The sequence below is a fragment of the Numida meleagris genome, chromosome 3, assembly GCF_002078875.1.
Source record: "Numida meleagris isolate 19003 breed g44 Domestic line chromosome 3, NumMel1.0, whole genome shotgun sequence".
Lineage (NCBI taxonomy): Eukaryota > Metazoa > Chordata > Aves > Galliformes > Numididae > Numida > Numida meleagris.
The window spans coordinates 25,090,428-25,115,345 of NC_034411.1; the positions used below are offsets into that span (position 1 = coordinate 25,090,428).

At 37.5% G+C, this 24,918-nt stretch overlaps 2 protein-coding genes across 5 annotated transcripts in view; one reads left to right on the forward strand and one right to left on the reverse strand.

Moving 5' to 3' along the window:
• The window catches only part of PLEKHH2 (pleckstrin homology, MyTH4 and FERM domain containing H2), a 51,850-nt gene extending 31,529 nt beyond the window's left edge, over positions 1-20,321 (forward strand). For all 3 annotated transcript variants that reach the window (XM_021392517.1, XM_021392518.1, XM_021392519.1), the window contains 15 exons: positions 376-456; positions 3,494-3,673; positions 4,471-4,579; positions 6,083-6,195; positions 7,604-7,783; positions 9,086-9,183; positions 9,653-9,830; positions 10,841-10,996; positions 12,328-12,425; positions 12,835-12,976; positions 13,725-13,870; positions 15,435-15,564; positions 16,373-16,459; positions 18,017-18,154; positions 19,209-20,321. In XM_021392517.1, coding sequence (XP_021248192.1) covers positions 376-456; positions 3,494-3,673; positions 4,471-4,579; positions 6,083-6,195; positions 7,604-7,783; positions 9,086-9,183; positions 9,653-9,830; positions 10,841-10,996; positions 12,328-12,425; positions 12,835-12,976; positions 13,725-13,870; positions 15,435-15,564; positions 16,373-16,459; positions 18,017-18,154; positions 19,209-19,391 — 2,019 coding nt within the window. In that variant the 3' untranslated portion in view covers positions 19,392-20,321. The remainder of the gene's footprint in view (positions 1-375; positions 457-3,493; positions 3,674-4,470; positions 4,580-6,082; positions 6,196-7,603; positions 7,784-9,085; positions 9,184-9,652; positions 9,831-10,840; positions 10,997-12,327; positions 12,426-12,834; positions 12,977-13,724; positions 13,871-15,434; positions 15,565-16,372; positions 16,460-18,016; positions 18,155-19,208) is intronic.
• THADA (THADA, armadillo repeat containing) overlaps positions 1-24,918 on the reverse strand; it is a 217,311-nt gene that overhangs the window by 192,210 nt on the left and 183 nt on the right. For both annotated transcript variants that reach the window (XM_021392511.1, XM_021392510.1), the window contains exon 2: positions 22,196-22,296. The gene's annotated coding sequence lies outside the window, so the exon portion shown is untranslated. The remainder of the gene's footprint in view (positions 1-22,195; positions 22,297-24,918) is intronic.

Sequence of the window (24,918 nt, forward strand, 5' to 3'; positions counted from 1 at the left end):
GTTAATTGACGTAACTTACTTCCTTAGAGTGCTCCTTTTTTAGTATTATTCACTGAGACACATTATTTCAAGATAATAAGAACACTATATAAAAGGAATTTTTCCCTTTCAGTTTTTTTATTTCCTCAGCTTCCTTTAGCATAGGCCTGATGAAACGAAAAACTCACACTGGCTTTACTGGGCTTTGGACCAAGCATCCAGTGCTTTAAATCATATACCTTTAACAGAGCTACACATTTTTAATTATTTGTCTGGTAATGTGGAGATTAATTCAAACTAAGTTATTTATTCCCGATATCAGCAACGTCCAGTGACTGTGAAATGTAGTCTATACTTTTTCTGACTGTGCTTGTACTTAATGGTCTGTAATTTCAGGTGAAACATGGATACTCCAAAAGAGTTTGGTGTACCCTAGTTGGAAAAACTCTGTATTACTTCCGTAATCAAGAAGATAAGGTAAGTCCGTTACTTGTTTTCTCAGCTGAAATTTCCTCAGCTAAAATGATAAGTTTTAGCTTTATTAACATAAGATTTGCCTGGGTAGCATATGACCATTTTATCTCGATGACCAGACATTTAGACTTAACAGATTCTCAACTGAGAAGGTTCCCATCTAACAGACAGTATTATGGGCACATCCATTGGTCTGCTTCTCCTATGGGACCTGATATGCATCCTGTATCTTATCCTTAGCCAAAGTGGGACACTGACTGGCTGACATTTCAGGTTTTCCTTTTTGCTATCCTTGAGACTCATCAGATCTGGCTGTCCTTTACTTCTGGAAGCTGACTTCTTAAATACGTTTGCAGTGGGTAGTGACTGCAAGATTCAAGGAATTATTGTTCTTTTTCTCTCTCTACTGACTTCTAAATCTTGCTCTTTGGAATGTCACTATGCTTCCACAGTGCTGCAAGAAAGGCAGAAAAGCCTAGCACGATGCAGAGTTTGCTGCTGTGCTGATGCACGTCTAGGGCAGGGGGAATTCTTTCCAAACTGTCATCAGAAAAGGAAAAGGAGTTCATGGTCCACAACTGATGAGATAGGCAGGAACAGAGGTGGAGGAAGGCAAGAGAAAAGGAAGATTAATTTCTGAAGCCAATGAAAAATACTGTTTACAGAAGAAAGAAATGGGATCCAATCAGCTTTAGATTAACCTCACAACAGTACCTGACTTTTTGACATTGAGCCTGACATTGAGTTCTCTACTCATACTTTTGAATGTTGTCAATCCCTAAGATTTGCTGTCATAATTACCTGCTGAGTCAGGAAAAAGGAGACTTCCCAGTCATAGTTTTCACTTGTCCTTTTACTTTCAGGGCATTGTATTTTATCATTAAGGAACAAAGTTTTACGGAAGTGGATCAGGAACAAGATTTTGGGAAAGTCCATAAGAATTCTTTTTAATGTCCCTGAAGTTATGAATATTTTAGTCATATCTTTACTACCTAGCTCTATCAGAACGTCTGCTGGCACTTGACAAAAGGTGAATGCTCCGCTGGGCCGTCAAAATTCCTAACAGTTCAAAAAATACAGAAAATCTAATTTGTTACTTCTGATCTATCCAAATATTCTTGCTGTACCCATTAATTCATAGTCTCTGTATAAAACTAGCTATCCTTTTTTATCCTTTCCCCTTTAATTCATTTTTAAACATTCTACTAAAGCTTATTCTGTGTAAATAAGATAGCAGTAAACATCCATTAGAATATTTTATTTTAATTACCATGTAAAAGTGTAATATAGGGCTAGGGAATCAAATGACTGGAGTATTGATCTCTAGCTCATGTTACAGAGACTTTTTTATTTTTTTTTACATTTTTCTTTTACGAAGAAATCTCTGTTTAACTGAATTGACCCACTGGTACATTTGAAGATTTTGATTCTTTAGCAAACACTTTGTAAGTGGCTAAAAAGTTTCCTGGCTTCATGTTAGTATGTGCCTCACATTGGTTTTGCTGCTTCTTTGAAAGCAAAATTGAAACTAATTGACTAGCTTGTAATAGAATAAGAATTTAGCTTTTGTAAGCAGAATGTGTTTTTAAAATACTATGTATGAAAATTTTTCCAGAGCTAGTTCATATCTAATGTTGAACAATTTGCTAATTAGAAACATATTTACTGTAGCTGAATGCGAGTGTGCAGAAAAAAATTACACAATCTGCTGTGTTTAATATGGTAATGGAGCCTTTCTAAGTGGCCTCCTTTCAAATGGAATTCACATTTAAAAATTAGCCAACTCTGTTTTAGTTAAAACTAGTGAATAAACCAGTCTTGACTATTTGCATGCGAAATGGCATCTCAAGATTCTACCTTGTTCATAAAGTTGAATGTATGTGAAGCACCAAAGAAAACAAAGATCACACTGTGCATCTTCAGTCCCTACTAGTGACAGCACTGTATCCACCACTACGTGATGTTTTCTTCAAAGTAACTATATTAACTGCTTACTTTATCAAGTCACTATTGAAGAAACCCACTTGAGATTGAGTCAAGCTTGCCAGCTACTCTCCAATATTACATTTTCATTTTCTAAGCAGTGTTGTTGAGAAGCTGAGTCAACCTCATCTGCTTTGTGCTGTTATTGATATTTTAAGACCACTTACTTCAGGTTTACACTGGAACACGTCACAGATAAGATTCCCAGCCATCATTTTGCCAAAGGGAAATGTCTCTTTCTTTGCAGTGAATCACTAAATGTTACTAAACAATACAGAAACAACAATCAAGGCTCCTTCTCTATAACATCAAATTACCAGACTCTTTTGAACATCACGATGTCTGAACAGCTAGAGAACAAGCCATGGCGCTATGGAAAGGCAGGAACCTTTGCGTAAAATCACCAGTAAGGACTGTCAGCCTTTGCCGGTCCTGTCACCTGCTTGTGAAGATGCGTTTGCGTTTGTCGTGCCTTCCTGCTGCTGAGTATGAAATAATTACTTGTTGGATAACTTCCTTTTGAATGGCTTTTCACATAACTATATATACAACTAATTTTGGTCTGTCAGACTGGCGAATGAAACAAACTAGGAAGGTCTGTCACACAAAATATTTACCTTTTGAATTTGTTGTACGAACAAAACAGATACTTCAACACTATGCTGCTGTCCTCTGAAATGACAAAACTATAATTAAGGCTCTAGACTTTACCCAAGGAATTTTTACTTGGAAGCAGGTCTGGAAACTCTGAAACCTTAATTCTCTTGCCCTAACAGACATTTATTACATTAACTAGATACAGAGGCAGACCTGGAAAGGAATTTTAAAAGTTCTCAATTTCAGACTTTGGCACACATAACTCAGTTTCTGTTGTCTGCAACAGCTTATTTACCTGGTATTACTTGGCAGAAGTGAAAATGAATAAAAATAAATGAATGCTGTTGGTAGTTTTATGTTTATTTGTTGTTTTTTTTCTGCTTGTGGAATAGGAAATACAACATTAATATGCACTGAAGCAAACATTCGCTTTCTAACCACTTCTAATATTTACTTTTAGTTTCCTCTTGGTCAAATCAAGCTTTTTGAGGCTAAGGTTGAAGAAGTTGATAGATCCTGTGATTCTGATGAAGATTATGAAGCTAGCGGCCGTAGTTTGTTATCAACACATTACACTGTTGTTATCCACCCTAAAGATCAAGGACCCACTTATCTTCTTATAGGATCCAAACATGAGAAGGTAATGAAAGGATTTTATTACATTTCAGTAAGATGCCAATGACTGTGATGCTGTGATATGAACAGTTCCTAAAAGGAGGGGGAAAGGGATCTACAAAACACAAGTTTGTCTTCCAAACTAGGTAATCCCTTTTGAAACAGCAAAAACGTGCAGGCTTGCCTACATAAAGTGATGGTGCAGAATACCAAATATGCTGTAAATGGAGAATTTTGCTCATATTACACTAACCTGTAGACAGACTTCAGCAAATCTTCTTGAGAAGTTCTGCGATACTGGGTTACCCATTTTCACTGTTTGAACTAACAGTAGGGAAGACTGCCGTAAAAGAAGTGCGGTTAAAAACACTATTGGAGCTGTATCATTCTTAAGTAGTCTTACAGACCTCAGTTTGTTTTTTGACCTAATTCCCTGCATTAGAAAGGTCTGGCAGTGATAAGAAGGCACTTTAAATTTTTAGCTTTCTGATGAGAAAAGGAAGAATATGTGTGATTTCTGAGGGTAAAAGGCTACAGAAGACATCCCTGCCCAATTTTCTATACTTCATACTTGCAACACAGGGTGGCCGTGAATGCAACTGTTAAAGGAAGGCCAACTCCTTTGGGCTTCAAAAGGAGCGTATGGCAATTTTTACAGTTGAGAGCAAAATCTTCATGAAAAAGCTCCTTCCAACACAGCTTCAAAGTGGATTCAACTTCTGACTTACTTCCTGTAAAATTAATTCCTGTTCAGTATTTTTTAATGCTCTTAAAAATCTGGTGGAACAAATGAGTGAGTTGCTGCGTGTTTTTCTACTTTAGGATACATGGCTTTATCATCTGACAATTGCAGCTGGAAGTACCAGTGTAAATGTTGGGTCTGAGTTTGAACAACTTATTTGCAAATTATTAAATGTGGAAGGTGATACCAGTAAGTTTATTTTTGTTTCAACACACTCATCTTGTAATACTTGTCAATGAGAAAATACTTCTCAGTAAGCATTGAGAAATAATTATTCTAAGAACGTTTTTCTGTTGTTTCTGTTTTAATGAAAACTGTACAAATTATAGTTTTAGGCATACTTCTAAGAAGTTTTAATGAACACTTATTTATAGTGTCCGATTTCTTTGGTCTATACAAAGCAGGTCAGTTAACCTTTTTGGTAGGCTTACTTTTGTGCTAACTTTCATTCCTATGCCAGCAGAACTGTCCGCTCTGTGAAACAGGACCACTGACACTAACCTGCCCTGTAGAACACTTTGAAGAGGAGCTATGGGGTTTTGAATCTGTTATCTAAAATGCTGTTAATAAAATCAATAACAGAACTATTTCTATGCAAGAAAAAAAATACAACTACCAAGGCCTTGTTTCTATAAATGATTGAAATTATTGGGAATGGAATTTCTACTCCAGGTCAAAATTTCATACAGCATTTGTAGAACAGATGATAATAATTTAGAAAAGTTAACAGGTGCCCAACTCCCACTTGATAAAGTTGCGGGTTTAAATACTTCTAGGAATTTTGAAGCTGCATTTCAAAATGCCAATCTCTTTCTTATGCTACATGAAAAACATGATTTCTAAAAGAAGACTACAGACCTCATTACAGAGTTTTCCTTAAATATACGTAATATGCAGTTTTATTTAGGGAAGTTTCACAGTTCACACTCTGGCCTAATCTGTTTAGCTAGGGCAACTGTTTCATTTCTGAACACAGAAATCTGTTCTGTGGGAAATACCCTTCAATATGCCTGTGCCAGGAGCAAGGTTCCAGCATCTTTTTAACATCTCTGGGGACAGCTCATGTTGATGTTACACTAATTCCTAAAGGAGTGGCTATCTGCCATATCCCGTGCTGCTGTGGATAGAGTCAGTAGCAACTCCAAAGGAAAAACAGTGCTAACATTCATTGGAAGAATCAGAACGTCACCACTCTGCTCCAGATTTTAAAAGCAGCACGTAATATTTCCTTGTGCTTTTTAGATGTGCAAGAATTCTGACTGTTCAAGCAGAAGTCACAAACAGACTCATGTTCTATGCCATCAAATTCAGGATTCATCTTGCAAACTGCTACTAGTACAATTATTTTCACACGAAATCTCATTAAGAAGATGATCTTGAGAACTTTCGTGATTTTGTATAGTCTCACAGCTTGTAGCAGAAGCCAGCAATTCCACACACTCTTTATTGCTATTTGAGATACTGCTACTAAAACTTAGAAGCCAGGTCCCATTACCAACATGAGGTGGAGCTGTGAATTTCAGCAGAAAGAAACTGATTTAATATCTTAAGAGCTTCACCTCCCTGAAACTCCTTGGCCCCACTGTGTAGATAAGAACAAAGTGAGAGTGTGTAGGGAGAGGGAGATGACTGTAAAAAACTGAACTTGCTGTACTGAATTAATTGCAGAAAACACATATTTTATCTGTTCAGCTTCTCAGATTTGGAGACATCCTACCCTTTGCCACAGCAAAGAAGGAATTGCTTGCCCTCTTACAACTTTGCCATCAGAAGCCTTACAAACCGAAGCCATTAAATTATTTAAGGTAAAAACATTTTTATTTACAAGTTTGCTTTGGTTAGTTTCTTGAAATTTTTTGTATACCCGTAAGACTTTGTATGTTTCCCACTGAAAGGCCACGTAGGTATGAGAAAGAGCGTGCTGCAATTCTATTACCTTCTTTCTCCTCTCTCCTACTCTTACTCAGGTAAACCACCACCAAAAACTAATTCATAGCCCAGCTATAAATAAAGTATATTTCAGAAACAAAAAAAATTCTTGCTATTCTGTATACTGAGAAATAAATCATAGTTTGGAAGGCACAGTGCTTGGATAAGTGAACTTTCTCCACAGAGCTTACAGAAGTCTAAAGACCAAATTCCCTGCAGCATGAACTTAAGAATTTTGATACAATGGTTAGGATCCAGAAAGGAATTGAAGACAAGTACTGTATGTTAAGTCTCAGATGTTTGTATGCAAGCTTTCCAGCTTATTTGTCTGAAATGTTTGAAGCACATAAAAGTACATCCATCTTATTTTGTGCAGTCTTGCAGCATGAAAATATAAAAGAGAATGTACTTCCCTGATAAAAATAAACTGATATCTATTTGGCAATCACATTCTGAAATATATTTCAGACCTACGTCAATTAAGAGATGACGTGTATAACCTTTATTAAAAGCTTTTTTTAAAATCAGTTTAAAAGTCAAGCAAGAAACTGATTTAGAAACAGAAAATTATGTTATTCTGTTGCTGATAAAATCAGTCCTGTGCATCCACTTATTTTCAGGTAGACTAGAAATAGATCAGGCCTCCATTCATTTCTTGTATTTTGCTCGTATACTTTGAAAGTTCATCTTTAAGGAACTGTTCTAATAAATGAATTTAGTTGTCATGACCACAAGAACTACAATACAGACTAAGTGGAGTAAGTGATAATGTAAGCTGTCTTATAAATGATTAAGGCCTGGCTTTCCTAAGACAGAAGAGGTGGTGGGAAGTTTATACGAGCCCACAGTAAAAATACCAGTGAAATCTAAGAAGTAAAACAAATGGCTTGGAGTCCTGTTTTTTTAATTTGTGTGTATTCATTCCCCTGTGTTATTCTCAGTCCTTGCACAAGTGTTTTACACTTGTTGTCATTGTGAGCTGTCCACCTTGCATTTTAAAGTTCTGCACAGGAGTAAGCTGTGTTTATGCAGCGTGTCCTTAAACTTCCCTTTTGCCACAACTGTTGCAACACCTACCAGCATACATTCCCTTTTCTTAAGCGTTGCTTTTGTCTTAAGTCTCTGTATAGCTTTTCACCCATTCTCGTCCCTTTTCACCTCTTTTTGCAGGTAAACTGACTACTCGTGACTCCAATTATAGCACATTTTTGTTATGCAGAATGTCTGAAAGATTTGTTGGAGCTTTTTGTGGGTAAACTCACTGCCTTACCGTTTTATTTCTAGACCTGCCAGTTATTTATAAATGCTGCAGTTGACTCTCCTGCCATTGACTACCATGTATCTTTGGCCCAAAGTGCTTTGCAGATCTGCCTCACGCATCCTGAACTTCAAAATGAGATCTGTTGCCAGCTCATTAAACAGACTAGACGTCGACATCCACAAAACCAGACAGGACCGATACAGGTATTTCAATAGCAGTATTGAATTACACAGCATGTTTGGAATGGAAAGGGGCTCTGCACTTCTGTAGCATCTGCTTAAAATCATATAAGAACCTGAAATATCATCTTATTACTACCGTGTCTGAAACAAAGCTCGCATGATACTCCATCAAAGTACTCACATCTGATGACAGGGTATATCTATGCCTGCACTATTTTTAAAGGTTCGGCATACAGTGTGGGCTATCATCACGTGTTAAGACAACATGTGGAATCTAATTCTCTTTTACTTCATATTTCCTTCGATTGGTGCTACCTCAGGAAGTTTGGTGGGCGAAACCAGATGTCTGCATAGCATAAGTGTGAAGAAAAGCAGTTGCAATATGCTGTGGAATCTCAGATATGTTCAGTTTTTCTGATAGATGTCACCTCTTACTTTCTCATGCTGTCTTGCGTGCATTCTGCATGCTAGATTATGAATATATATTTAAAATTCTCCACCTTTGTCCACTGCCAGTTTTTCACCGGTATCTAAATATGTAACAATTAACTGAAATTGCAAGGAAAAGCAATAGTAAGAATCCATGTAGAACTAGCAGACCTGGAACAGTGCATGTGACACAGCCATACCTACAGAACTAGGAGATGAATCAGAAGATGAGAGAGGAATTTATCACTTCAAGGCTTTTGTAATAGACATGTTTTCCTCCTGTCTTGTTATAGAAAGTAGCACATGATCAGCAGGCACACCTATTACCTAGAAAAGGCAGAGGCATGTTCATGTCAGCATACACTGAAATTACATATGGGTGATGAAATTCAATAATCCATTTTTTAATATAAATTTTACATAAATAATCAGTCTTTGATATTTTCAAGCACTGCTGAGGCCATCCCTCCAATACAGATAAATAAATTGTTGCCATTATAATTATCTGGTATGATATTTAAGGGTTAACTTGTTCAGTAGAACATTTGTAGCCTCAAAATTTTTTTAAAGTCTTAAATTATTAGTCACACGTGGCATTGTAGCCTTAGAACTTTGCAGTTAACTTCTTTTTCCACAAACGGACCTGCCTCCTCATTTCCAGCCCTAAAAGAAACATGCTGCACACAAGTGAAAATAAAGACAGCATTTTGGGCTTCCAGTGAGGTGACATGCTCATTTACTCAGCTTTTTCTCTGTTTGTTTTTTTTTTTCCTTACTATTTACAGTTGTCTGATACTTGCCTTGGCACAGGAAGCTGCACTGCTGGCCAGCAGCAAGACAGGAAGTTTTATTTTGTAAGATGTTTAAAATGGTAAATGTCTTCCTTTTGTCCAGGGCTTGCAGCTCTTGGCTCTCTGTGTTGGACTATTTCTGCCCCAGCACCCATTCCTTTGGCTTCTTAAACTTCATTTAAAGAAGAATGCAGATTCCAGGTATGTCTGAGGATTATTAGCCTGCTAGTTGGCTAGTTTTCTTTAAGTACCTTATTTCCAATCTTTCATTTTGTATATACACATTCTATCTTCTGACATACATTTTATAATAAGTTTACATAGAATTCTGTTCCAGTACTAAAAGGTAGTGCGTGTTATTTCTATGCATCACTTGGACAAGCTCCTTTGTTTTGAAAAATAATTTGCAATGCAAATCTGACTGTATGTTGCAAAAGCTTGAAGACCCAAGTGTGTGGCAGTTCCACAAAATACTCTGAGCCACGTTCATCTTTTACACAATTCTGTTGGTCTCTTTAACTCTCCTTAAAATTCCCTGGGGAAGAATGTTGGAAATCTTGCTGTGAAACCTGAGTGCTCCTCCCATCTTACATCTCCAGAGAGATTTCCTCAGTTTACTGTCCTTTCAGTCAGTTCCCAAGAACTGCCTTATTTCTTTTTTTTGTCACAGAACTGAATTTGGGAAATATGCAATATATTGTCAGCGATGTGTAGAGCGTACCCAGCAGAATGGAGACCGAGAAGCCAGGCCTTCCAGAATGGAAATCCTTTCAACTCTTCTGAGAAACCCTTACCACCATTCACTGCCCTTTAGTATTCCTGTTCATTTCATGAATGGCATTTATCAGGTAATGTCAAATAGACCAGAAAATCTAAGCTCTCCCAAGCCCATGCTATTAGCATATATGTGAAGCATATCAGAAATAGAATTTTAAGTGTTAAGGTAAATATGATTCAAGTTTCATCCTGTGTCAGTACTAACACAGGGTACAAAGCACAAGGTATTTGAGTCAGGTTTGATCGATGAAGAATAATTGTTCGGGATAAAATCTTTAAAAGAAATAAAAATATTGAAAACACTTAAAAATGAGACATCTTAAAGTTCCATTTCTTATTTAACCTCACGACTGCATGAATGAATTCAACTAAAGAAGAGAGAAAGGTATTAAATTCCATTTCCTTTCATCAAATACCTTAAGAGTCAAATATCTCAAAGAAGGCATGGAAATGCAGCTGTAACTCCCATTATCGGCCACGAAGGATAACCCTGTTTGTTTCAGAAAGAACACAGCTTCATTCTTAACTCTTTTGGGACTTCATCAGTCAAAGTCTGTAGGAAAGCTTTCCCTGGGCTTCCATGCATACTGGTGCAAGCCTTGCTTTTTTTAACAGCTCAGAAGATTACAAGATGGTGACTTTTTAAATGAAGTCAAAGCTACATTGAATGATCTCTATTTCAGGCAACAGAAAAAAACAACTGTTTTTCTTTTTCTCTTCCAAAAGTGTCTTAATTACTTGCTGTATGCCCAGTAAAAGAGAAAAATCAACATGTATTTAAATCACTCTCAAAAGTTTTCAGACCGAAGTTTGGAGACAAAAAAGGAATAACTGCTCATTATTTATTTATACATTGCTCAAAAATACCTACTCTGAAGGGCTACGAAAATTCTAACTAAATAAATCACATCAGTGGGTTCAGTAAGCAACCCATCTGTAAATTTCAATGACACTAAGTTTATTCAAATGGAATGGAATGGGTCTTATGTTCTAGATGTATTCTCATTTTTCAAAATCCTTGCTTTGATTATTTTTTTTTTTAAATGTTTGGTAGCAAAATAGATTTGGGGTGCTTTTCTAGGTTGTTGGGTTTGATGCCTCTACCACAGTGGATGAGTTTCTGAACACCCTGAACCAGGATACAGGAATGAGGAAACCAGCTCAGTCAGGATTTGCACTCTTCTCTGATGATCCCTCTGGCAAGGATATAGAGCACTGTCTACAAGGAAACATCAAGGTAAACCAAAGTCTTTAATGGACTACGCATATAAAACAGCAAAATATCCCCATTTTACAGAGCTCTCTTCAGACAGTGTGAAGGAAAATATTTTTCAGGCTGAGAACTTGTCTTTTTTTCCCTCTAATAATGTAAAAGGAAAGATGAAAAACCACTTTTTGAATTACTGAAATTCATTCAGTGAACTATATTTAAAAGCACTGTCTGGGAGACTAATATTAATCATGGAAGTAAATGCTGGATTACAAAAGAGAAAGTAAGCTGTAACTAATCACTTTCTTTTAAAACCAAAAATCAATTGGTATCCAGTGTGTACTTAGAGATGCTAGTTACCACACCTGATAGACCTCAGAAAGATGAACATTTGAGGTCCAAAAAGTCACTGATACTGGGATAGAGATCTTGGGAAATGTTATTAAAAAAAAAAAAAAAAAATGGGTTCCTTATCTATATCTAGAATAATTAGTGTTCTGTTTTGGAAATTTCCAATTTTTGGCTTATCAGTATTAGTAAAGTATTATGTATTTTTCAAGCCTTTTAGCAACTAATTAATAATGGATTTTTGTGCTTCTCTCAATTAGTTTTTTGCACCCTCTGTCCAATGTTCACAAGCTGCATTTCAAGTTATGAGGGAAGGTACAGCCAGGACCTAATGACAAGCAAGCAGAGTCACCTGATCAGCTCTGCTTCCCAGCCAGAATAATTACAAAGCAAAATACATTTTAAAAAGTACTTTTTTCTTGGTAAAAGTGATTTTACAAGCTGATCGTGTTACTGCTTCCTAAAACGTTCATCTGTGAAGGAATGGTACCATGAAGTCCAGCAGGACTCACTGGTCTTCTGTTCTGCCTCCTCCCCATCTGGCCACATCCACCAGCTGTCAGGCACTGCTCTGCCCACACTTCATATCAAACTTCATACAAACATTAAAACAAACAGTTATTAGAAGGCACCTGAAAAGCTTCGTGCAGCAGAATGAGAAGGCAGAGATCAAAGGCATTTGATCAATTATTTAACAATTCACTTCATACAATTACACACTCATTGGATACTGCTAAATCAGGTACCTGGCCTTTCCATACACATCTGTTATGGTTTGTTTCCAAAGCTGGCGTGGGTGTTGCCCAATAAACAAACAAGAAAACCCTAATTATGAAATATTCCAACTAAGAATAGCTAGTAAAGTTACCCATCAGTTTAAAAATTCAAGCTATGTGAGTTTCTGATATGTAATAGATAAATGATCTTAGAATAAGTAGACAGTTTTTATTCACAGGTAGTTTGAAAGATGGATACATATAAAAGTCACTTTCTTACCGACTCCCTTCTAGATCTGTGACATTATTTCAAAATGGGAGCAAGCCTCCAAAGAACAACATCCTGGGAAATGCGAAGGCACAAGGACTGTCCGCCTGACTTATAAAAATAGGTTTGTGCAGCAATTACAACATCTCTGCCTTGTCTCAGGAATTATTATATATTTTTTAATTTCTGTGGTTTCTTCATCTGAAAAATACTGACTGAACTCAAAGCTTGCAACAAAAATAGTAAATGGGTATAACTACAGCAATTTTAAATATATATATATAGGGGTTTTTGTTTTGTTTTTTTTTTTTTGTTTTTAATCTCACAGAAAGTGAGCATGGCTACTAAAAAGAGAAAGGCAGAACTGAATTCTGAAGACTGAAATTAAGTATTTGCCCACTGCTTTAAGTGTTGTTCTGTTAACGTGTTTTGACACTGACATAAACATTTCACATTCAGAGCATGTCCTACTAATCCTCAGGGCTAAGACATTTCCCTATCTTCTTTATTTAATAACTTTGTCTTTTCTCCAGGCTTTATTTTTCAGTTCAAGTCCATGGGGAGACAGACAGAGAGAAGCTGCTGCTAGTCTATCAGACAAATGATCAAATAGTCAATGGACTTTTCCCCGTAAACAAAGAACTAGCAATGGAACTGTCTGCTCTTCTAGCTCAGGTAATCCTTGTGCATTCATACAGATGGAAGCCTTACATTAAGGAACTAAGGTCCAGAGTTGCTTGATAGTAAGGTGACCTTCACCTTTTACACATGATAGTTCAAGAAACAGGCTGGGCTGCAAGCTTGGTGTGATGTTAACTTCTGTACTAAAGTGGAAATGCTCTACTGCGTGCGCTGCTGTTGGCACCAGTAAGGATAAAACTTTCTTTACTTTCTACACAGTCATGCCCTCTTTGTTTGAATATCATACAATGACATAGCATTTCTTCATTTGCTATTCTTTCAACAACTTCTGCAAGTTAATATACCAGAGTAACAACTGTTTAGTGGAAGCCTACAGCTCTTTCATTAGACATGGTCTTGCTACAATCTGTTCTACTTTAAAAAAAGATTAAACACTCAAGGGAAGATTACTGAGAAAGTTGTTTGATGGTGTCACTCAAATCGAAACTGGTTTGTGTAGCTGAAGATGTAACAATCTCAGAGAAGAACTAGATAGTATTATGCTCTACATTTGTATATTTTGTATTTGATATTTATCTTTTTTTGCATGGTAAATATCAGGTAATCAAAAAAAAATGACTTGCTTGTTTTTGTATCAGCAAATAAAGCATCCGGTGATTACTGACAAACATTTTCACTTTTTACTTGTTAAGGCATGAAAAGCTAGCTGGTAGTAAATATCCAGCTGGAAAATTACTCCGCAAGAACAATTTTTTTTTCTTTTTCATGATCTTTTCCTTAGGTAGAGATTGGAGATTTTGAAAGGCCTTTCTCAACGCCAGCAGGGCAGGTCACATCCCAGTCCAAGTCCAATCAAACATTAAAACAAGTTCTGGAGAGATTCTACCCTAAGAGATACAGGCTTGGCTGTTCAGAGGAACAGTTAAGGTGAGATATGTTTTGCTGTTCAGATTCACTGAAAATTTAGCACCGAAATGAGGAAGTTTTTAATTGTCATAAGGTATAAGTTACTGTTATGCCCTGTTTTCCTAGACCTGCGTCTGAAACTCACATTCTTACTGAATTCAAGAACCCATTTCCCTGGTGCATTACAAGTGTCCACAGAGTACCACCATTAAGTCTGCATTCCAGCAAAAGCTTTAGGACAGGCAGATTACTACACAATGTTACAAAACTCAGAGATTTTGAAATTCTTATTTTTCTTATTTAGCAATTCTAAATTAAGCCTGAGCATGAACTAAAGACCTACTGAAAGTAAATGACATCAGGGGCATATCACAGTGTTTGCTATTCCAATGTGCAATCTCTTGCAGCCAGTCAGATTGCAATACGGTAACTTAGCAAACTTGCTAGCAATGTATCACCTAATTTTAAATGAATAATTTGCAAGTTATTTCACTCAACTCCTATTAAAATAAACAACAGCAGAACAAAATAATTAATTATCCAAAGTTAACGTCTTAGCAATTCTGAAGTCCAATACACATTACAGAAATATTTTCCTCATTCTTTGCTACAGAGTTGAGAAAGTTTAAAGCTATTATCATATACACAAAGCAACATTATTACATCCTGAGAACAGAGACACTCAAAAGTATACCGTCAAAAAATAGAAAGTTACACAATTAATTTCAAAGAACAAAGTGTGCGGAGGCTAAGTCTGTACAACTGTTAAAGTAGCTCTTAAACTACAAATTGCCAGAAAGTGGAAGTCTGTAGCAGGGAAAGAGTCACTCTATACCTGTCCTTTTTCTTGTGTTCTTTTGCTAAGGGTGCAGTTTGACTTCATAGACTTCCAGTAAGAGTAAGCTGCAAGTGAAAGATCTCCCCTCTACTATGCATTTTCCTTCCCTTTTCCTGGGCTGGATCTAATAATCTTGTGGCTGCAGAGCGAGTCGTTCCTTAAAGTCAATGTGCTAGAAAAGTATGCCAGGGTGCTTTTGGAGGATGAGTTTTCTGTAGGATCATTTTATAGAATCAGCTCACCTTGGAGCCACAAAAGAAAAGAGCCAGTGTGAATGCATCATGCATCAGAAGCACCCTGTCTGGTAACAGAACTCAGATACACTGAAAAAAAAAGTAACGCTAAGCCGCATCACCTTCCACATCTACTGCTAGCCACAGGTAAAGATAGGTGCTAAGCTGGATGGATTTTTGGAATGACAACTGGCATTGCTGTTGCGTACTGATAAAGGGAGATCGATTACCTGTAGAGACATATTAAAATCTGTGCTAGACTTTTTTTTTCTTATGCTTCCACTGCTACGTCAATATTTAATCACAATGCTGCAGAAATGAGAAGAAACTTTGTCATTTTCACATGTATAAAAATATTACACGGTGTTTCGGATTTACTACTCTATTAGTAATAGTCGTTGCCTTAACTTAAGTTACCATTTTAACAAATGGATTTTTTTTTGCTCATTAAACTTGCTGTGGGTAAGTATTTAAAATCCTTTCAATAACGAAATGACGTATTTCATTTCAACAGACAGCTTTGTCAGCGATTGTCTACGAGATGGATGGCTCTCCGGGGGCACAGCGCTGCAGACTGTGTGCGCATTTATCTCACCATAGCCAGAAAATGGTCTTTCTTTGGTGCTAAACTGTTTGCAGCAAAAGTAAGAAACTTCACTGAATTTGGGGGGTGTTTGTTTGAATGTGATTCGCAGAGTTTTTTAGAAACTCTTTGGTTGGAAATGAGTGTGATACACGTGCTGATTTAATCTCTTCTCCAATTACTCATTTGTTGCGGTGAAATTAAATAATCACAGCACTAAGTAAAACATAACACCCTTCCAACACGTTCACTGCTTGTTTTACATTATTAATGGAGGTTGTATCTTTTCTTGTATCTTAGTTGGAGAAAGACTTTTTGTTTCATGCCTTTTTTGCCTGATAACTATTAGAATATTGGAAAGCCATCATTAACTGGTTATGGAAGCGGACTCTTGCAGAAACATAAATATTATTAAGGGTATTTATAGAGCACCCCTTCTGTGCTGGTCTCCCTCTTAAACCACTCGTATCTTAATTCTCTTTGTTCAAAGAACAACTGTGTTAAATACAAGTGTTACTTCTCCCTTACATCTTATTAGGTAACCCTTAGATATATATACACCTAAATTACTTACTGGCACTCTGTTCTTTGCATGCACAGATGTATGTACTAGTGAACAAAATGCAAAAATTAAAAAATTTACTAGTAAGTCTATACATTATATTGGACTAAGCACTGGGGGAAGCTTCAGGAGTATTAAGTTGAGTTCTTAGCTCTTCCACTGGCCTACTGCATGCCTTTGGAGTTCCCTCCCAGTTAAACTTCAGTAAGATCTGTGGGTGAAGGGAGCTCTGTATTAGCTGATCATTAGTAGTGATTTACATAGTATCTCATTTTGAAGTAGTAATTAAGAACATTTCTTTCTATAGCCTCTAGCAACATCCTCACTTGAGAAGGCCTTCATATGGTTTGCTGTACACGAAGATGGCATAAGTATCCTAGATTACAGCACTATGGTAAGTGACTTTTTTTTTTTTTTTAAGTAGATTTTAATAGTGAGCAGATAGGGAGATTCAGCAGCGTAGTACACAAAAGATGGCATTAGTCTTCCATGCTGTTATCTAGTCCTTTCTCTTAAAGCAGAAATTAATTGCTTTCAAAATGCTTTAATGTTATCATTAAAGTAGTACTAATAATAGAAATAAATAATGATTTCTTTACACAGAATTTATTTTTGTTTATCAGATAGAGTTTCTGTATCTTTTAATGAAATGTTAATATTTTAATCATTCAGATGTCAGGACATCTGTAGTTACAGTTCTTACAATAACATTAATTTTCTTTTCCTGAAGACTTCATTTTCCATTATTATTCGTAATGCATACACTCTGCAAAGTGCAGTTACTTAAAAAGATTCTTATTTTCATCATATTATTTTTGGTTAATAGTAGGTGATATAAGCCAGTGTTATTTAATTATGTCATTTTAGGATCTGATTTTTCTTTGATTTGCAATAAAAGTTTTCATAGAAAACAACTCATGGTAATCAGCTTAAAAAGGCAGCACCTGAGAAAATCCCTGCTTTAATTTCTGTCCTGCAATGAAATAGAACGGCATGTGGCTATTAGCAAGTACTAATATTAAATATCTAAAAATTAAAATCTCAGATTCCTAGCTGTATTGATAGGGGCCTTTTCATTATGTTTCTTTGTGGTTAAAAAAAATAGTAGAACAGAAGACGAGACAGTAAAGAAAGCAAAGCTATACAGTAGCTGTACACAGAGAATGCACAAAATGATGCTGCATTAGACTGAAGAAAGCTCTATAAACAGCATCTACTCACAGTGCTACATACAGGATTTCTGCAGAACGCTGCCTCTTTACAATATAGGCAGGCTCTGCCCTCCACTAAAGAAATGCTCGGTTTCCAGGCAGCATCCTGACTTTCTGCAGGAGTATCAAGGGTATCAGAAATTATTTTTGTAACTGAAGAAGTAAATTCAGTTACTTCATGGGTGTTGTCTTACAATTAATTTTTGAATACCTGAAGCATATAAATTTGAGTTTTAATGATAAACCAAATGCTAACTGTAGACTCACAGGCCATTCGTGTGGTGCTGGACACTGAACAGTAAGAACCACAGCAGGCAAAGAGGAGGAGCTTTGAAGAGCACTTAAGTGCCATCAGAGATGTGAGGAAAGAACAGAATTTACATTAATTGGTGTTTCTGTAAACTACACCATTGCACAAAAAGAAATCCTGGAGTTAATAGCGTTAGATGTCAAATACCCTACCATTTAACTTACTTAGACACCATTTCATTTTCAAATTGAATTCCTATGGATAACTTCTCTCAAAGTAAGTCAAGAGCTATGCAAATTGAATTATAGACTTGAGTTGAAAGCTGCTTATAATATCTTCGATCTAGTTAATTTGGAATAGAATTTGGATTCATAAGAGGTAAACGACAACATATTGAAAAATACACACATAATGTTTTTAAGAAATATATTTGTCATAATCTGTTTTTCTTGTGTTGACCTGCTTATAGCTTTTGGTTTTCTTTTTTAAGCGATTAACAGTTACATATACATATAAGAGTCTGATGACTTTCGGAGGCTATCAAGATGATTTTATGTTGGTTGTTAATGATGCTCAGACAAAGGACAAAGCAACTGAAAAACTCCTTTTTGCCATGACAAAACCCAAGGTTGGTATATTACCTGATACAGTTTTCCACCATCTGCCACTTTTCTACTTTTTCTAAAGAGGGTAATCCTTAACATATGTAAAAGAAGAAACATTTTCTTTATTCCTAATGCTCTCAGATTGACTTTGGCCTGATACCTTTAGAGGGAGAAACAATTAGTAATATAAGCAGCAACAGTAACAACACTCATGTGTTTTCATGTCTCTTTAGATATCATTCCAAATTTTTCATGTAAGGCTACTAAGGGCAATAAGTATAGGCAGTACTTAGAAAGTAGTCTGGCTGACTGATCAGCACCACAGATCATTTTTAAGAAGCTGTATTTCCATTCTGGAGTGGAATTGCAGAATGTAGCATCTGAAAGATCTGTCACTTCTTTAAAAACCTAGCATATTTTTTACTTTGGTAAAGAAACTGCTCATGCTTTTTCAGTCTAGATTCTTTCAGTCACTGCTAAGATTGATTGTGTTACAACAAACAAAAGATTGAAGTCTTTTGCTGTTATTCTATTTCACAGACTGTTCTGAATATGAATTTCACATACAAATTTGGGTAAAATCATGAGTCTTCATACAAATAGGCAAAGTAAAACATTATGTACAAGTTTCTCTCAGACTGTGCCCTTATAGGCAAGGTTGGGTGGACTGTGAAGGAAAAATAGAGGAAAGACTGCCCAGAAGTCTTCATTCCTTTGGTCTACTCTGTATTTCGAGTCCTTGAGTTCTGGATACTTTCTAGGAACACACTGAGGGAACACATTGTGAAAGCGTTTTGTAAGAGCATCATCTATTGGACTTCAAAACCTCTCCAGTTGAGTAAGCCATCTGTTTGAATCATGTAAGACTGAAAAAGACAAAGTGTTGAGCGTGATGAGAATAGCATTACGCTATTGGCAAGCAGTGATAGAAGAAAGCTCCCCATCATTAGCTTTCATGATTGATAAAGTACTTTTCCAGCTGATGGTGATTGTCACTAGCTAGAAAGTTAGCTATTTTTTCAGCAGTCAAAACACATCACTGTATTTTTCTAAGAGATTTGTATGTTCCCGTTATAGATTCTTGAGATCACTCTACTGATTGCCAGCTATATTAACAACTTTCATCAGCAAAAGGGAGCTGCTCATCACCTCTCTGCACCAGCATTACTGACACCTCAGAGTGGACAGAAGCTGAAGGAAATGGGAAGTCAGCCACTTCTCACCAACAACAGACCAACTAAATGCCCAACTTTGTTATGAAAGTGTTACATATTGTTACAATACAGCTCTGTTACATGGTTTCTACACCAATAGTAAACTTTCCGATGTAAAGACATACCACGTGAGCAGCTCTGTAAGCAAAAGAAAGGCAGACAGGTGTACATTTATTTCAACAGTATAGAGCAAGAGAAACCCTCTAATTAAAGCCCTAGCCTGAACTGGAATGATGAAGATGAGCCAATTAAAGAACTCTGCTCTACTGGGGGTGGCCTGTCCCTACAGATGTCAAAAAACTGTCTGTCAATAGCGTTAGGGAAAGATGGCCTTGGGAACAAGCCTATATATATTTTTTAGTCATTTTCCAGGTATTTTCTCAGGGAACAAACTGTCTTCAACTCTTCATCTACATTATAAAAAATTATAGGAATTGTATAACTGTCACTTTGAAAAGGACTTTTTGTTTTATTGAAAAATGTCGAATAGAATATTTTCCATTTCCACTTCGTACTTGCAGTACTAGCACCATGGGACAAAAAATAACAACTTGTTTAATTTATGTAATTATTTCTCCTTTAAGAACTTATAAACACATCATGTAATTTTTACAAATCAGAAGAGTATTCTCCCAGTATACTTTTAGCCTTTTTATACAGCTATTCTACATGGCAGATCTTCATCTTGACCTGAAAAATTTCTAAATAATCCCTCTCAGCTGCAGCCTTTTGGAAAAATCTGAACTGGAAAAGCACTGTATTTAGTATAGTTTTCTTAAATAAAATCGTCTACCTAATTTCTTCTTTAATACAGAAATAAATAATATAATCCAGATGCAAGAATGACTCAATTCAAAACACGAGAGTAACCCAGAAAGACAGCTTGAATTGTCGTGCTTGGAGACATATGTGACATGTAAAGTGCCATGTCTATAATGTATATACATTGACTCAGAATAACAATTTGTAAAAGGTGTACTTGTTGTTTTTCATTTGTATCTATACATTTTGTATTATAACACAAACATAATGTTCTCACGCACCAAAGGTAAAAAGCTATATCTGCACTATTGGACGTGGGAGTACTTTCTGGTTTCCCTTTTCAGCCGCAAGCCTCAGTGCTGTGTAGGGTCAAGAAAAATGACACACAGTTTTCATTCCAAACCTCACATTTTAGTTTCTGTGAGAAGAAACACATCTGCAGGCTCTGAAATCGATCAGCAGAATACTCTAGTAGATAATTTAGGTCCAGCCATAGAAAGGGTAGTCAAACATGAGTCGTTGAACTACATGCATTTCACAATTTCCACTTCTCTTCATGCCAATAATCAAGGACCATTAAACAATTACTTAAAACTGCAGCAATTTCATAATAATGAATATTAATATCTGATGTTTTAAAAACTCCTTTGTTTTATGACATTTTAAAATTTCATATATATACATATACAGATTGAGAAAGAGGCTGTTTTCAGCTGTTTGCTCTCAGTGAAAGGTAGGGATTATCTTCCTGAAGAAATGAAATAGCATAGATGGGAGATACAGAATGCAAAAAGAACAGAGTATTAAAGAGTGGAAGGACAAGTTGGCAGGCTGACTGGATAAATCCATTTCTTCTGAAAGCTCTCAAAATCCTGCCACAAGCTAAGTCTGCACCATTTTATGGCTCAGTGCTTTCTACTGAAAATTACAGAGAGGCAGAGTCAGCAGCAGTTCCTGACACTGTTTTGTTTTTTAGTGTTAAGCTTTTGCTGCTGCAATATATTCCTAAATCATACTCCTAGAAGCAATCCATGTTGTAGTTTCCATTTGTTTGGCAGCACATTTCCAGAATTACTATGACTGAATTTATTGTAAGTCATAGAACGGTTTAGGAACCTTAAAGGTCATCCACACTCTTCCAACACTCTTGCCTTGGGTAGGGTTGCCAGTTACTAAATCAGGCTGCCAAGGATCCCTAACTCTCAAAGAGTTCTTCTCCCAGCCTGTATTCTCCTGGGATTGCCTTGACCCACACGAAACACCTTGCACTTGGCCTTGTTACACGTCATTAGATTCTTCTGTGCTCACTTTACAAGCCTGTCTGGATGGTGTCCCTCCCTTCTATTGTGCCAACTGCACCGCTCAGCTTGGTGCCATCAGCAAACTTGCTGAGGGTACACTCAATCCCACTGTATGTCACTGATAAAGGAGCAGAAGAGCACTGGTCCCAAGACAGACCTCTGGGGGACGCCACCTGTGACCAGCCTCCTCCTGGACACAGAGCCATTGACAACAACCCTCTGGCTATGAGCACCCAACCAATTCTTTATCCATCTAATAGTCCAGCCTTCAAATCCTATCTTTCCAATGTGAAGATAAGGATGTGGTGCAGGACCATGCCATCTTTAATCCCATACATAGTCACATTACCAGAAATGCTGTGTAATTTTCATGAAATAAATACACTCAGAATCACAGCATGACCATACAACGCTAAGCAATGAAGTATCTTCCAGGATTTTGATTAGCAACAGCTAATCAAGCAAACACTCCCCTAAAGTTAACTAGGTCAGCAAGGAAAATCTCTTACACAGATGAGCACACTTAACTTGCAGAGCAGTACAAGTCTCTGGGGAGCTTGCTGCAAGCTGCTCTAGCCCCAAACCTATTTAGAAGGTACCACACATTGTAAGTCAGCAAAACTGAAAGTTTCAGGCAGATAGTTAATCTATTCTGCCTCCCTCAACCAGCTTGAGCATCATGAGCAATTCACATCTCAGCATTAACCTTGAGTCATCCATCAAAGGAATTCACACCATGCTACCCAATGCATGACTAAAGCTCAGGCAGGAATTAGACCTTTCTTACCTTCTAATCTTCAGCAGCAGGGATACTACATGAGTCATGAAATGAGCAGCCGCCTCTGGGACTGATGCTGAAGAACTTCTTATTCTTAAGGCTTGCAGAACCTAGGTTGTAAAAACATACTTGGGATGAGATTAATACATTAGCACGTGGAAAGAGACTTCACCTTCCATCACCAGCTTCAGAGCATTTTGCTCTCGCTTTGAGCTAGCACTCAGTAACACATATCTATATAGATGGTCAATGAATCTGAGGTCTACAACGACTGAAAGATCAGTCAGTGGTAACTATATAAAACACATTAATATGAAAATAGCTTTTGGAATACAGTTTAAATTTATATAAGTTCACCTTTTCAATTTTTGTGTGGCAGTATTAGTAAGCAAACTACTTATTTCTAAAACAATGCAGCCCACAAAATTAGTATTTTCTTGTTAATTTTTTATACATATTTAAATTTAAAATATATATTTCTCTATGAAGGGATGCTAGTAGGTATTTAGAGCTGGAATTACTTCTCAGACTATTACAGTTTTGGTCCTGAAGGAAGAAAATTATCCTTGCATAAAGAAATGAATCTGTTAAACATTTAGGTAAAGATTTAACAGCCCATACAGATTTAGTGAGATCCATTAGCTTGAGTTAAAATTAACTAAGGGGATTAGTAATTCAGTGACAAAGAGTTAAGAAGAAAAAGTTATTATTTTACAGTTTCTTAGGGTAGCAAAGGAAATGAAACAGAACAAGATGAAACTTAAAGTACTGAAAACTCCAAATTCATTTCCAGACTGAACTGTTCCCAGCTCAGATTTGTACTGCTGCATTTTCCAGACTTGCCCCCACTCTGGCATGCAGCAAATAATTATGAAAATACTTCGGATTTTAGTGTTACAGTCCTGCTGTTGCAATTATATATTCCTAGATCGCAGTTCCAGGAGCCATTCCTATATTAGTTTTGTTTTCTTTGCCAGGGTTTTTACTCCTTTTAACTGCTGATTATATATCAAGCAGTGGCTTCATATAGCAAGATACCAGAAATACCCCGTGGAAATGAAATTTATGGAAGAAATGTATTTAGAAAGGCATCAGCATGACCTGCCACCGTACAACACTGAGTGAAGGAGTTTCTGGATTTTCATTAACAATGCCATTGTTTCCATAGAGGTTAGTAAATGCTGGAGAAGAGCCATATAAAAAGGGGGAAGTGAATCAAGACAGGGGAACATAATCAGATTAAGACTTCTGGAACTGAAACTCCATGATTATGGAAGACAAAATAGAGAAAAATATTTTCAAGGAGCAAGTATTACATGGGGCCCATCTCCTGCTACATAAACCTATGGGGAAGGATGAAGGAGTTGGGATGAATTCTGAGTTAATCATTACATGTGAGGCCTATTTAGCAGTTTCAATCAAACAGGTAGGTAAGAGATTGTTTAACTTTGGTTTTTCTACCTCACCTCTCTCAAGACACAAAGCAGCTACTCGGATACAGAAGGCCAGCTCTAGCTGCTCTTCTGGATTGTGGGTCACTTCCCTGACTGCCCACACTTGTGACTTGTCTGCTCAGGTTTACCTCCTTCCTACCTCCCTTTCATAAGGTGAGGTCATTCCACAGTATTAATGCAGTCAAGTTTATTAACAGACAATGCCTAAGGGTGAAGTAAAATATTCAGCTAGAAAACAACGGCCATTTTGGGGCCAGTTCTCTTTAATGTTTTTGTCAATGACTTGGATGCGGGACTTGAAGGTATACCAAGTACATTTCCAGGCAACTCTAAACTGGGGGGAGCTGCTGACTCCCTCGAGGGCAAAGAGAGATCTTGAGAAACTGGAGAGCTGTGCAATCACCAAGTGCATGAAGTTTACTAAGAGCAGTGCTGAATTCTGTACCTGGCACGGGGCAGCCCTGGGCATATATGGAGACTGGGGGATGAGAGGCTGGAGAGCAGCCCCACAGAAAGGGATGCGGGAGTTCTGTTTAACAACAAGTTGAATGTGAGCCAGCAGCATGCCCTAGCAGCCCAAGGGGCCAAGTGTGCCCTGGGGTGCCCCAGGCCCAGCACTGCTGCCCATATGAGGGGAGGGGCTGTCCAGCTCTGCGCGGCCTCACCTCCAGCACTGGGTGTGCATTTACTTGGGTGATACAATGTAAGAAGGACATAAAGTTATTAGAGAGCACCTAAAGGAGGGTTGCAAAGACACTGGAGTACCTGGAGGACAAGGTGTACGAGGAGCAGCTGGACTCAGCCTAAAGGAGCTGAGTGGAGGACTCATGGCGGCTGCAGCTCCTCACGGGGAGCGGAGGGGCAGCGCTGAGCTCTGCTCTCTGTGACAGCGACAGGGCCCGAGGGAACGGCGTGGAGCTGTGTCAGGGGAGGGGCAGGTGGGGTTAGGGAAAGGTTCTGCACCAGAGGACGGTGGGCATGGCCCCAAGCTGCCAGAGTTCAAGGACCGTTTGGACTGTGCTCTCAGAGATAGCGTGTGAATTTTGCTTGCGTGGTGCCGTGTGGAGGCAGAAGTTGGACTCCATGATCTTTGGGGGTCTCTTCAATTCAGGATATTCTGTGATTCTGTTAACAGTTCCCAGCACTTACAGCTCGTCGATCCCTGACCTCACGGCTAAAGCAGTGTGTTGCCTTAAAACAAGGGCTCCAAACACCACCTGCAAACCACCCAGTGCCTCCACCACCTCCGCTCAGCCTCCTCTCACCAGCCGGACTCAC